The sequence below is a fragment of the Hyla sarda genome, chromosome 8 (genome assembly GCF_029499605.1).
Source record: "Hyla sarda isolate aHylSar1 chromosome 8, aHylSar1.hap1, whole genome shotgun sequence".
In the NCBI taxonomy this organism is placed as follows: domain Eukaryota; kingdom Metazoa; phylum Chordata; class Amphibia; order Anura; family Hylidae; genus Hyla; species Hyla sarda.
Genome location: NC_079196.1, coordinates 216,411,613 through 216,426,285, shown reverse-complemented (window position 1 = coordinate 216,426,285; position 14,673 = coordinate 216,411,613). Strand labels below are relative to the sequence as shown.

Sequence of the window (14,673 nt, the reverse complement as noted above, 5' to 3'; positions counted from 1 at the left end):
GTAGTCTCTAGTATGAATGGGCAGGGTGGGAAATTAGAGCATAGTCCCTGCTTTGGGTGGGCACTGTATGGATGGGGTGGGTGGGCACTGGGAGGATAACTGCTGCTATGCTTCGGGACAGTGGACACTTGGAGGCTAGTCACTGGAGGGAAATGGGAGAAAAGCTGCTGCTATGGTGGGGGGGGGATGAGGAGGGTGGGCACTCGGAGTGTAGTCGCTTCTATTGATTGTAAGGGGGGAAATGGAAGCATAGTCGTTGGAACGGATGGGGAGGGTGGATACTGGGAGGATAGTCATTGGTATATATGGGTTGGGCGCTGGTATGGTCACTGGTATGGATGGGGAGGGTGGATACTGGGAGGATAGTCACTGGTATATATGGGGTGGGCACTGGTATGGATGAGGTGGGTCATCAACTGCCGAGCCGAGAAGTTCGCGACAAATCGAATTTACTGTAAATTCACTCATCTCTAGTGATAACGGTCATAGCCAGTGAATTGGCGTGGTGCTGTTTTTGGAAGAAAATAAATGTATTTATTTTATTTTTATATTTTATTTTTAAATAAACTAGTGCCAGAAAGTTATAGCTGTTGCGAAACTACAATTCCCAGCATGCCTGAGCAGCCATTACCCTCAATCCTGCACCTTGTAGAAGGACTTAAAGGGGTACACCACTAAAACTTTTTTTTTTTATAATTTATTATTTTTTTTATTCCTTCATATCAACCGGTGCAAGAAAGTTAAACAGATTTGTAAATTACTTCTCTATAAAAATCTTAATCCATCTGGTACTTATCAGCTGCTGTATGCTCCACAGGAAGTTCTTTTATTTATTTTATTTTCAGTCTGACCACAGTGCTCTCTGCTGACACCTCTGTCCGTGTCAGAAACTGTCCAGAGCAGGAGAGGTTTGCTATGGGGATTTTCTCCTACTCTGGACAGTTCCTGACATGGACAGAGGTGTCAGCAGAGAGCACTGTGGTCGGACAGGAAAAGAAATAAAAAAAGAAAATAACTTCCTCTGTAGTATTCAGCAGCTGATAGGACTGGAAGGATTAAGATGTTTAATAGAAGTAATTTACAAATCTGTTTAACTTTCTGGCACCAGTTTATTTAAAAAAAAAAAAAGAAAAAAAAAAAACTTCCACCGGAGTACCCCTTTAAACTCCTTCTCTATATTTGTAGCCTACACGTCTCTGTCTCTGTGTATAGTAATACTTCCTCATATTCCTGCAGAAACCTTTGCCCTCTTATATAGAACTCTGTCCTCTTGTGGAAGTACCCAGATCGATGGGCTGTACTCCGATAAGAAGCGTCCAGTTTCCCTGCAGCACCACCGCAGGAGAGATGAGGCATTGCGACGTTCCCATTGACGTCATTGAGTTGTTTGCTTATTGCGAAACTCCAACTCTCTGTTTGCTTTCGCTAAACTACCAGTCATGCTGGGAATAGTAGTTTTGCAACTTGTTGACCGTCACTGGTTGTATGCGTGCACAGGTTGGGTTCTCCAAAAGACACTTTGCACACACCAGATCCCCAACCAGCTGTTGCAAAACTACAATTCCCAGCATGCCCGGACAGCCGAAGGCTGTCCGGGCGTGCTGGGAGTTGTAGTTTTGCAACAGCTAGAGGCAGTCTGGTTAGGGAATACTGCTCTGGGGGTCCTAAATGTTAATTCCCTAATGGGGAATTAACAAATGGCAGTGGTATGCTATATAACATTCCCATCGGGACCAGTCTATCCAGACTTTCTTTCCAGCTTCTTAAAGGGGTACTCCACTGGAAAACTTTTATTTTATTGTTTTTTGTTTTTTATTTTTTTCAAATAAAAAAATCAACCAGTGCCAGAAAGTTAAACAGATTTGTAAATTACTTCTACAGTGATCCCTGAACTTACAATGGCCTCAACATACAATAGTTTCAACATACAATGGTCTTTTCTGAACAATCGTAAGTTGAAACCAGACTCAACATACAATGTGCAGACAGTCCAGATCTGTGAAACGTGTCAATGGCTGGAAGAACCGACCAATCAGAATGGGCATTCACTGGTAAATCCCCTATATTACTGAAGTGTATGCACTGACTGGTGTCTGGTAGCGCCCCCTACAGTACAGAGAGGTATTACATGTTCTGTACACTTTACCTGTATTACTGAAGTGTATGCACTGACTGGTGTCTGGTAGCGCCCCCTACAGTACAGGGAGGTATTACATGTTCTGTACTCTTTACCTGTACCAGGGTTAGCTGCTCCTTTGGACACCAGTTGAGGGCGGCTCCATTACTTTTTTAGGACATTGTGTACTGTACAGGACCTCAGAACAAGCTCCTGTCCTCTACATAGACCAGTGTTTACCAAGCAGGGTGCCCCCAGCTGTTGCAAAACTACAACTCCCAGCATGCTCGGAGTTGTAGTTTTGCAACAGCTGGAGGCTCCCTGCTTGCTAAACACTGACCTAGACAGTGATTACAGTTCCCAGCAGATCTTTATTACTTTTATATATAAGGATTTGTTTTATCTATATTAGTTATCTACTTATTTTTCTTTAATCCTCACTTTTTTCCCTATTTTTGGATGACATTTTGGTGCCTTTAGAACCAATTAACAGGTTTCCATAGAGTTCTGGTTTCAACATACAATGGTCGTCCCAGAACCAATTACTATTGTAACTTGAGGGATCACTGCATTTAAAAATCTTAATCTTTCCAGTACTTATCAGCTGCTGTATGCTCCACAGGAAGTTCTTTTCTTTCTGAATTTCCTTTCTGTCTGACCACAGTGCTCTCTGCTGACACTTCTGTCCATGTTAGGGACTTTCCAGAGCAGGAACCATTCCCCATAGCAAACCTCTCCTGCTCTGGACAGTTCCTGACATGGACAGGAGTGTCAGCAGAGAGCACTGTGATCAGTCAGAAAGGAAATTCAAAAAAGAAAAGAACTTACGTACTGGGAGGATTATCAGCTGCTATATACTCTACAGGAAGTTATTTTCTTTTTGAATTTTCCTTTGTCGGACCACAGTGCTCTCTGCCGACACCACTGTCCAGAGCAGGAGAGGTTTCCTATGGTGATTTGCTCCTACTCCGGACAGTTCCTGGCATGGACCGAGGTGTCAGCAGAGAGCACTGAGGTCAGACAAAGGAAATTTAAAAAGGAAAATAATTTCCTGTGGAGCATACAGCAGCTGATAAGTACTGGAAGGATTAAGATTTTTAAATAGAAGTAATTTTACACATCTTTTTAACTTTCCTGCACTGGTTGATTGGGGAAAAAAAGTTTTCCAGTGGAGTACCCCTTTAAGTCCTTCTACACAGGATTGATGGTAATGGCTGTCCAGGCATGCTGGGAGTTGTAGTTTTGCAACAGCTGGAGGCACGCTGGCTGAAGAATATTGCTCTGGGGGGGCCTAAATGTTTGTTCCCTATTGGGGTCTTTACAGCAGGATGCCATGTAACGTTCCCATTAGAGATGAGCGAACTTACAGTAAATTCGATTCGTCACGAACTTCTCGGCTCGGCAGTTGATGACTTTTCCTGCATAAATTAGTTCAGCTTTCCGCTGCTCCGGTGGGCTGGAAAAGGTGGATACAGTCCTAGGAAAGAGTCTCCTAGGACTGTATCCACCTTTTCCAGCCCACGGGAGCACCGGAAAGCTGAACTAATTTATGCAGGAAAAGTCATCAACTGCCGAGCCGAGAAGTTCGTGACGAATCGAATTTACTGTAAGTTCGCTCATCTCTAGTTCCCATCATAACCAGTCTATCCACAGACTCTTGAGTTCTTCTACACGGTGCGGTAATGGGGGGGGTGTCCCATCTCGCTCTCCCGTAATTAGAATCAGATTTTTTTTTTTTTGGGAGCTGATTGATTCATAGCGGATGCAGCTGTTTTGTGATCTCACCCCGGGGTGGGGGGGGTTGAGAAGTCATGGCGTTGAACCTGCTTCTTAGACTTCCCTCCCTCGATCGGCGTTGTTGTTCGCTTTTATTTTTCATTTATTTAGTATTTTTCTGCACCCCTCCATGTTATTGGCCGCGTTCTTACATGGCTGGAAGCCGCCCAACTGTGCTCCCTCGACGGAGGTCGGAATCCAGAGAAGGAGATGTATCGGTGTAACGAGCCGATACTACGGCCAGGTGTTACGGGGGGGGGGGGGGGGGCGGCTGTCCCACGTTTGCTGCCAGGGGGGTCATGGCCGAGGTGCCAATTAACAGGTAAAAGGGTGAGAATTCCTCTGCCCAAATTAGGGCGCCTCCCGGAGATCACACTGAGCCTTGTTTACATGTGAGGCGAGGAGTGGCGTGTATTTTTTATTTTATTTTTTTCTCGGCAGATGGGGCTCGTCTTGACTTGGTGCCAAGCTCTTCCAGAAATAAAAATAAAATGATATGGCTTCAGTCTGTTTAGGGAATATTTTTGGATTTAGGAGCAACTTTTATTGGACAATTAAGTCTGATACAATGGGTTTGGTATCTGGCCATGCACATGACAAAGCTACAGTCATGGCCATAAATGTTGGCACCCCTGAAATTTTTCTAGAAAATGAAGTATTTCTCCCAGAAAAGGATTGCAGTAACACAGGTTTTGCTATACACATTTATTCCCTTTGTGTGTATTGGAACTAAACCAAAAAAAGGGAGGAAAAAAAGCAAATTGGACATAATGTCACCAAACTCCAAAAATGAGCTGGACAAAATTATTGGCACCCTTAAACTTAATTGGTTGCACACCCTTTGGAAAAAGGGGAATCAACCTCATAGAAGGTTCCCTATTTACCTGACTACTGAGGACTTTTACCTAATTTCTTACCTACCTATCATCAAGGGCAGTGGTCTTCAACCTGCGGACCTCCAGATGTTTCAAAACTACAACTCCCAGCATGCCCGGACAGCCGTTGGCTGTCCGGGCATGCTGGGAGTTGTAGTTTTGCAGCATCTGCAGGTCGACCGGTTGAAGATCACTGATCTAGGGTCTTTCCTACTAACTGGGACTTCTACTTAGAGTGGAAGGGGACTCCGAACCTAACTACTTGGGGCATACAGTCATGGCCGTAAAATGTTGGCACCCCTGAAGTTTTTCTAGAAAATGAAGTATTTCTCACAGAAAAGGATTGCAGTAACACATGTTTTGCTATACAAATGTTTTATTCCCCATGTGTGTATTGAGAAAAAAAAAAATTTCTATGAAGAAAAAAATAAAAAACATAAAAATTTACTGAAATCATTCACTTCCTATAACCATCAATAAGCTTCTTGCACCTCTCAGCCGGAATGTTGGACCACTCTTCCTTTACAAACTGCTCCAGGTCTCTCTTATTGGAAGACGCCTTTTCCCAACAGCAATTTTAAGATCTCTCCACAGGTGTTCAATGGGATTTTTTTTTTTTCCTCCCTTTTTTTTTTTTTTTTTGTTCCAATACACAAGGAATAAACGTGTATAGCAAAACATGTGTTACTGCAATCCTTTTTGTTTGAGAAATGCTTAATTTTCTTGAAAAACTTCAGGGATGCCAACATTTGCGGCCTTGATTGTATAGTTAGAAGGGGGGGAACTTTATGGCCGTACCTGGTGTTAAACATAAACTATATCGACCTTTGCAACTTTTCCAATGGGTCTTAATTAAAAAGTCCAATTTGTGCCTACAGCATTTCCATAGTAACAGACTACAAACAAATCCTGTGTAGTCTGAAGCTGCAGCCATTCTTCCTTTCTTCTGGCCCCAACTATGGAGAACTCTCAGAATACAGTGTGACCATTCACCAGAAGACTAAGTTAAAGGAGTTCTCCGCTGCTAGACATATTTTATCCCCTATCCAAAGGAGAGGGGATGAGATGTCTGATCGTGGGGGTCCTGCTGCTGGGGGCTCCCAGAGTCCACAAACAAACGCCGGGTTCATGCGGCAGTGGTGGTGCCGTCACTCCACGCCCCCCTCCATTCATGTCTATGGGAGGGGGCTCGTCGTCTGACACGCCCCCTCCCATAGACATGAATGGAGGGGCATGGTAGTGATGTCACGATCACGGCCTCCGCTTCTGAGTGTTATGAACAAAATGTTTAGAATGCTGGAGCACCCCTTTATCATTGCTGTTGTACTCCTAATGGGTCGGCGCACAACTGACAATGCCAGGTCCCGACTGATCCCGTTGACTTGAATGGGATTGGTCGGATGTCAGGTATTTTACTTGTCAGATTTCTCTGTATATGTTCACATAAAGGCTATGTTCACACGGTGGAATTTCCATGCGGAAATTCACGGGAGAAATCCCGAAATGTAAAGCACCTTATGTTCAATGGGATTCCGCTGTCACATTCACACAGCAGAACTTCTGCATTCCGCGAAATTTTAAAGACCTGTCTTTAAATATTGCTGGCGGAATCCCATGGAACTCAATGGGGCTTGGAATTTTGTCAGTTCTCTGTCTTGAGCACAACATTCCGCTGAAAGCTTTGCAGAACAGAACATGAGCAGAATTGCAGAATTCTGCTGCGTGAACATAGCCAAAGGTGGGATCAGACAACACGAGGTTTGGTTGTAGTCTGTTACCATGGAGATGCATCAGTCTGCATAGGAAAATGGGAATTTTTAGAGAATGAAAAAACTACTTAGGTTAGGTTTACATTGCCGTTTGCATCTGACCCATTAACTACTTAAGGATGCAGGGTGTACCTGTACGCCCTGTGCCCGCTCCCTCGATATAACGTGGGGTCACACGGTGACACCCCCCCCCCCCCCCCCCCCCCGGTCATATTGGGTTGTCCCGGCAGCTAACTGTAGCCAGAACCCGGGGCTAATATACTGGACAGCACCGATTAACCCTTTAGACGTGGTGATCAAAGTTGATCGCTGCGTCTAAAATGTGAAGAGAGAAGAAGAAAACTTCCAGTGGAGTACGCCTTTAAAGTTTCCAATAATTTTGTTCTTCAGGAGATCTTTTGTTCTTGTTGTTCAGGAGATGAGCCTTGGAATTTCTGTTGTGGAAACTTAGGATTCCCAACCTGCTGAAAGAATGAACCTTTTCGATTTGTCTAGGCCAGTGTTTCCCAACCAAGGTGCCTCCAGCTGTGTCCGGGCATGCTGGGAGTTGTAGTTTGACCACTGCTGGAGGCACCCTGGTTGGGAAACACTGGTTTAGGCAGAATTACAGACAAGCTGCATTGCCGCCAGCGGTGATGTCACAGGTTTGTGCGGTCCCATCGTCGATGGATTATGGTGGTGGCCGCTATCAACGGAAGCTCTGACCTAGAATATCTCCGGGCGGAGAGTCTGTAGTGTGAACATACACTCAGAGGTGTTAAAGCAATATAAAAAAAAATAAGTAGAAAAGAACAGGAGACCATTTGAAATATTTAGATGTCCAAAAACCACACGCACTGCTCTGACGTCTTGGTGAGGAATGAAGAGGATAAAAGTTTGTGCAGACATTGAGAATTACCGTATCAGCTGCCGTGTGCGACAATAATAACAATAATCCCTATAAAATGATCGTATGTTGTATAAATATAGGATTGGGTGGGAAAAAAAAGTGACTGCACGATCAGACTGCAAAGAGTTTGTTTGTAGTCTGTTACCATGGCGATGCATAGATCTGTACAGGAGCTGTAGACGGGGAAACAAGTAGTTGCAAGAATTTATAGAAAACTTTAAATGTCAAAAAATGACTTCATGATTCTGCTTAGGGATGTTCCTCACTAAAACATGATTTGGCTACAGTCATGGCCGTAAATGTTGGCCCCCCTGAGATTTTTCTAAAATATGGAAGTATTTCTCACAGAAAAGGATTGCAGTAACACATGTTTTGCTATACACACACATGTATTCCCTTTTGTGTGTATTGGAACTAAACCAAAAAAGGAGGAAAAAACAAAAGGAAATTGGACATAATGTCACCAAAGTCCAAAAATGGTCTGGACAAAATTATTGGTACCCTTTCAAAATTGTGGCTAAATATTTTTAAACATGTGATGTTCCTTTAAACTCACCTGGGGCAAGTAACAGGTGTTGGCAATATAAAAAAAATCACACTTGACAGCAGATAAAAAGGAGAGAAGTTCACTTAGTCTTTGTATTGTGTTTAGAGATGAGCGAACTTACAGTAAATTTGATTCGTCACTAACTTCTCGGCTCGGCAGTTGATGACTTATCCTGCGTAAATTAGTTCAGCCTTCAGGTGCTCCAGTGGGCTGGAAAAGGTGGATACAGTCCTAGGAAAGAGTCTCCTAGGACTGTATCCACCTTTTCCAGCCCACCGGAGCACCTGAAAGCTGAACTAATTTATGCAGGAAAAGTCATCAACTGCCGAGCCGAGAAGTTCGTGACGAATTGAATTTACTGTAAGTTCGCTCATCTCTAATTTTGTTTGCCACACTAAGCATGGACAACAGAATGAGAAAACTGTCTGAGGACTTGAGAACCAAAATTATGGAAAAATATCAACAATCTCAAAGTTACAAGTCCATCTCCAGAGATCTAGATTTGCCTTTGCCCACAGTGCGCAACATTATCAAGAAGTTTGCAACCCATGGCACTGTAGATAATCTCCCTGGGTATGGACGGAAGAGAAGGTGTCAATGCAGGATAGTCCGGATGGTGGATAAGCAGCCCCAAACAAGTTCCAAAGATATTCAAGCTGTCCTGCAGGCTCAGGGAGCATCAGTGTCAGTGCGAACTATCCGTCGACATCTAAATGAAATGAAACGCTTTGGCAGGAGACCCAGGAGGACCCCACTATGGAGGAGACCCAGGAGGACCCCACTGCTGACACCGAGACATAAAAAAAAAAAAACTACATTTTGCCAAAAGGAACTTAAGCCAAAATCCTTCTGGGAAAACGTCTTGTGGACAGATGAGACCAAGATAGAGCTTTTTGGTAAAGCACATCATTCTACTGTTTACCGAAAACGGAATGAGGCCTACAAAGAAAAGAACACAGTACCTACAGTGAAATATGGTGGAGGTCAATGATGTTTTGGGTTGTTTTGCTGCCTCTGGCACTGGGGGCCTTGAATGTGTACAAGACATCATGAAATCTGAGGATTACCAATGGATTGTAGGTCACACTGTACAGCCCAGTGTCAGAAAGCTGGGTTTGCGTTCGAGATCTTGGGTCTTCCAGCAGGACAATGACCCCAAACATACGTCAAAAAGCCCCAGAAATGGATGGCAACAAAGCGCTGGAGAGTTCTGAAGTGGCAGCAATGAGTCCAGATCTAAATCCCATTGATCACCTGTGGAGAGATCTTATAATTACTGTTGGGAAAAGGCGCCTTCCAATAAGAGACCTGGAGCAGTTTGTAAAGGAAGAGTGGTCCAACATCCCGGCTGAGAGGTGTAAGAAGCTTATTGATGGTTATAGGAAGTGAATGATTTCATTAATTTTTTTTTTTTAAGTATGTGCAACCATTTTGTGGTGCCAATAATTTTGTCCAGACCATTTTTGGAGTTTGATGTGTGTGTGGATATAGATATCTAATATAATAATTTTTTTTTTTTTCTCAATACACACGGGGAATAAGCGTGTATAGCAAAACATGTGTTACTGCAATCCTTTTCTGTGAGAAATACTTCATTTTCTAGAAAAACTTCAGGGGTGCCAACATTTTACGGCCATGACTGTATGCCCCAAGTAGTTAGGTTCGGAGTCCCCTTCCACTCTAAGTAGAAGTCCCAGTTAGTAGGAAAGACCCTAGATCAGTGATCTTCAACCGGTCGACCTGCAGATGCTGCAAAACTACAACTCCCAGCATGCCCGGACAGCCAACGGCTGTCCGGGCATGCTGGGAGTTGTAGTTTTGCAGCATCTGGAGGTCCGCAGGTTGAAGACCACTGCCCTAGATTATAGGTAGGTAAGAAATTAGGTAAAAGTCCTCAGTAGTCAGGTAAATAGGGAACCTCTTCTTCTATGAGGTTGATTTCCCCCCCCCCCAGAGAGGAATAAATTATTTTATTTATATTTGTATACATTTTTTTTTTTTTTTTTTTTTTTTTACTTTTTCTATTTTTTTTTTTTAATTAATGGTCTGCATGAGTAGAAGTATTCATACAAATGTCTGGTTATCACGACCTCCCTACTTCTAATGAATGTGACAACTTTGTACTTTCCTAACTAAAGTTTTTTTTAGTATTGTGAAAGGTCACAAATTTCACCACCTCTGCTTGCTGTCAGTGCAGGAAATATAACTGTAATTTCTTCTTTTTCAGACTGTAGAACATGGCTTTCCCAACCAGCCAAGCTCTCTCGCCTTTGACCCGGTACTGCGGATTATGGCTATCGGTGCGAAGTCCGGAGCTGTGAAGATGTATCCTTTTTTTTTTATTTGACGTTGAAGCGAGTGAGAATAAATCTCTGAAGAAACGGGGGGGGGTCATACAGATAGGGCGTCACCTCTCCGATCAGGTAAATGGCCTCGAGATGGACCAAGGGGCTCAGATGTTGGCATTGCCCAACCCTTCAGCAGGAAACGGCTGATCGCAGAGAACAAACACTGACCTTCATCTGGTCCTTTTTATAGTGTTACAGGTAATTGACTTTCTTTGAGGAGGAGGGGGTGAACGTTGCCGGATCTCATATTTTTTTGCAGAGCATTAGGGATTGAGGTGGGGGGGGGGGGGCTCCTTGTATGCTGGATTGCATCTGTTCAGGCTTTTCACATCATTAAAACAACTGAAAGAGAATCCGGTTTCTTTTGTTGTGGGTTCTGGAATCAGATTCTCTGTTCTGTCTGCTTCTGTGAAAGCTGAATGAAGTTGTTACCCAGCTTTTCTGGAATGCAGAATGGCAAGTGTGCTGCATAATACAACTGTACTAGAGCTTGTATGTATGTATGTATGTATGTATGTATGTATTTATTTATTTATTGCTCTTGCTGTAGTTTTTTGCTTGTGTTAAGCCCCAGGAATGATTCTCAGGGGAAGAGGGATGAGCGTCACCAAGCAACATTCCCCATGAATAGATCGACTCTGCCCGTGCACAAGGGATGGAACGTGCCCCCCCCCACCCCCACCTCTCCTCCCCGACCGGTGAGACCTCAGAGGGCCTGGTCTCCATGGAGATGCCAATGATGTGGCCTGAAGAAAAGGGGCACAATCAGGGATTCATACATAGTAGCGGGCACGGTGTCTGGCAGCCATATCTAGCCCAGGGCTTCAAAATAGATGGTTGTACCACAGCATATGTTTAGGTACTATAAACGTATCTCTCGGTGTACTGCTGTGGTATAGATGTGGACCAGCCCTTAGAAGGATGCAGAACTGTCAGGGCATGATGGGAGTCGTAGTTTTGCAGCTGCTGGAGATCCAACCTAATAGAAAAGATGCAGAGTTGGATTCTATTGCCTGTCCCCCTCATATATGGCCCCACAGGAGCATTGGAGAAATATTTCGTACGTCGTCTCTGGATAAAAAAAAAAGTGTCTTATTCTAAGTTTTGATATTAGGGAAATTGGGAGCAAAAATAATAATAGGGAGGGGGGACCATTCAGATTTGTACAGTATTTTTAAACTGTGTCCTTGTGACATGTGAAAAAAACTTGTCGCATGATAAAGGGGTTCTCCGCTGCACAGCTTTTGGAACAAACTGTTCTGAACGCTGGAGCTGGAAGCTCGTGATGTCATAGCCCCGCCCCCTTATGTTGGCCCGCCACCTCAATACAAGTCTATGGGAGGGGGCGTGACACGCCCCCTCCCATAGACTTGCATTTAGGGGGCGGGGTTTGATGTCATGGAGGGGGCTGGGCTATGTCACAAGCTCCCGCGTTCAGAACAGTTTGTTCCAAATGCTGAGCAGCGGAGTACCACTTTAAAAGACCTGATCAGTGGAGGTCTCAGTACAGAGTCCCCTACTGATCACAACACTAGCATGCTTCATTCTTTAGCTGGCAGCTTTCAATATCCTGTTGTCCTGTAAAAAAGTCTATGGGGCCTTTCAGAGAAATGAGACTGAGATTGCGGCATGCCTGGGAGTAAAGGGCGCTTCTCCCTAAAAGTTGTATTGATCAATGGCGGGTCTCTACTAGAGATGAACGAACTTAGAGTAAATTTGATTCGTCACGAACTTCTCGGCTCGGCAGTTGATGACTTACCTTGCATAAATTAGTTCAGCTTTCCGATGCTCCGGTGGGCTGGAAAAGGTGGATACAGTCCTAGGAGACTCTTTCCTTGGAATGTATCCACCTTTTCCAGCCCAAGGGAGCACCTTAAAGCTGAACTAATTTATGTAGGATAAGTCATCAACTGCCGAGCCGAGAAGTTCGTGACGAATCAAATTTACAGTAAGTTCATTCATCTCTAGTCTCTACACTGAGACGCCAACTTATCAAAAGTTGTCATGTCAAGGTTTTTTATTTTTTTATATTTTTTTATTTTTAAAATGAGATGTACACTTTTTTTAAGCAAACAAAAAGAACTTTATTTTTTTGATTTATTTTTTTTTTGATTTGTGTTTACCTTTCTTAACGACCACAGATGTAAATGTATGTCCTGGTGCGGAAGTACATTGCTCACCAGGATGTACATTTACGTCCTGTACATGATCGAGCATCGGAGTGGTGCTCGCGTCATGCACTACAGGTCCCGGCTGCTATTAGCAGCCAGGGAGCCGCCAGTAATGGTGGACATCAGCGATCGCGCTGATGTCTGCCATTAACCCTTCAGATGCCGTGATCAATACAGATCACAGCATTTGCGGCAATGCATGTGTTTAAATGGATGATCTCCCACAGGGATCTGATCATTTAAAATGTCGGCCGGAGGTCCTCTCGCCTGCCTCCAGCTGTCTCCAGGGGTCTTCTGCTCTGGTCTGAGATCAAGCAGACCAGAGCAAAAGATCACGATGCATAGCACTGAACAGTATTAGCAATCAAATGATTCCTAAAGTAAATTGTGAAAAATCCCCCTCCCCCAATAAAAATGGAAATCGTCCCATTTTACCCCCAAAAAGCATTAAAAAAATTTAACATATTTGGTATCGTCATGTGTGTAAATGTCCAAACTATCAAAATATAATATTAATGATCCTGTACGATGAACGGCGTAAACATAAAAAATAAAAGTCCAAAATTGCTGCTATTTTATTAAAAAAATTAAGTGATTTTAAAAGTTTCATGTACGCAAATGTGGTATTGATAAAAAGTACAGATCATGGCGCAAAAAAATGAGCCACGTATACAGAAAAAATGAAAAAAGGTTATAGGTGGTCAAAACAGGGAGCCGGGTACTTCTAAAACAGGTAATTATAAAACCGTGGGTGGGGCGGGGCATTATCGGCAAGTTAATTGCCGATTAACGTCCAAAATCGTGAATATCTGCCGATAATATTGGCCAAACCGATAATCGGTCGATCCCTACTTCTGATCCAATGAGATTGAGAGCCATGTGTAAGTGACTTTATATGCTTTATGGAGCTTTGATTTGATATGTTACTCTAAAGCCCCCTCCCCTGTACTCATTCTGTACGGTCCCTGTCCCCACATATTGAAAGTTCCCCCCCCCCCCCCCTATTTCTAAGCATCAGCATTGAGGTCCGGGGACGAGGCGTTGACACAGCTGTCGGGGAGCTGGGAATATCCAGGTCACCGCTCCATTACTCGTCCTGCACAGAGCTGCTTATTCTCCCGCACAATGGTGACTTGTGTGCCTGCAGCTGGTCCTGGCGGCCGGGGTGAGGGTCTCCATCGGCCGTGGGGTTACAGTCACTGCCTGTGTGTCTTACATGGCTTTATATTCCCATATTAGGGGGGGGGGGGGGGCGGCGGCATTTCCGCTGCACTGGAATAGAGGGCAAACATCTGCAAGGATTTAAAGGATAGGCTAAAATATGGCGGGTTTCATAATGGGTCGGCACGGACAGTAGGGGCTATTTTCTGTTCCAGGTATTCCATATATAGGTTCCATACCCTGGGGCAGTGTTTCCCTAAACCAGGGCGCCTCCAGCTGTTGCAAAACTACAACTCCCAGCATGCCCGGACAGCCTTTGGCTGTCCGGGCATGCTGTGAGTTGTAGTTTTGCAACAGCTGGAGGCGCCCTGGTTTAGGGAAACAATGCCCTAGGGCAGTGTGCCTCCAGCCTACGTCTGTCCGGGCATGCTGAGAGTTATAGTTTTGCAACAGCTGGAAGCACACTGGCTGGAAAACGCTGCTCTAGGCCAATGTTGCTTGACCTGTGGTTTTCAAGCTGTTGCAGAACTACAACTCCCATCATGCCCAGACAGCTGATCAGATTAGATCAGTGTTTCCTAACCTCTATGGCTCTCCAGCAGTTGCAGAATCTAAAACTCCCATCGTTCCATGATAGACTTCGATCAACCAATTGCATATGGGCAAAGAATCTTCTACCTTTCAATCATGCAACAAATCTTTACCGCTATAAAAAAAAAGTTCTGTATTGTATGTAATATATTTTATTTTTTTTTAAACTTGGTTTGCAACCGTTTTCAAGATTTCTGCTTGCTGTCAGGGAATGATCACTTTTGTCTGCATCAGAAGATATAAAAAAGGTAGGGTTTCCAGACAGAGCCCCAGATAGAACCCCATTAGGTAGAGCTCCCCCAGTAGGTAGACAGGCCCCCAGATAGATATACCCCCATCAGGTAGGCAGGTAGGGCTCCCATTTTAAACAATTCTACTTCCTAAGGGTAGGGTCACACCTAACGGATCCGCGGCGCTGATCTTATGCTGC

At 44.1% G+C, this 14,673-nt stretch overlaps 1 protein-coding gene across 1 annotated transcript in view; it reads left to right on the top strand.

Annotated features, from left to right (window-relative positions):
• LLGL1 (LLGL scribble cell polarity complex component 1) overlaps positions 1–14,673 on the top strand; it is a 65,678-nt gene that overhangs the window by 11,489 nt on the left and 39,516 nt on the right. Inside the window, 1 exon segment of the mRNA XM_056535540.1 lies at positions 10,200–10,297. Coding sequence (XP_056391515.1) covers positions 10,200–10,297 — 98 coding nt within the window.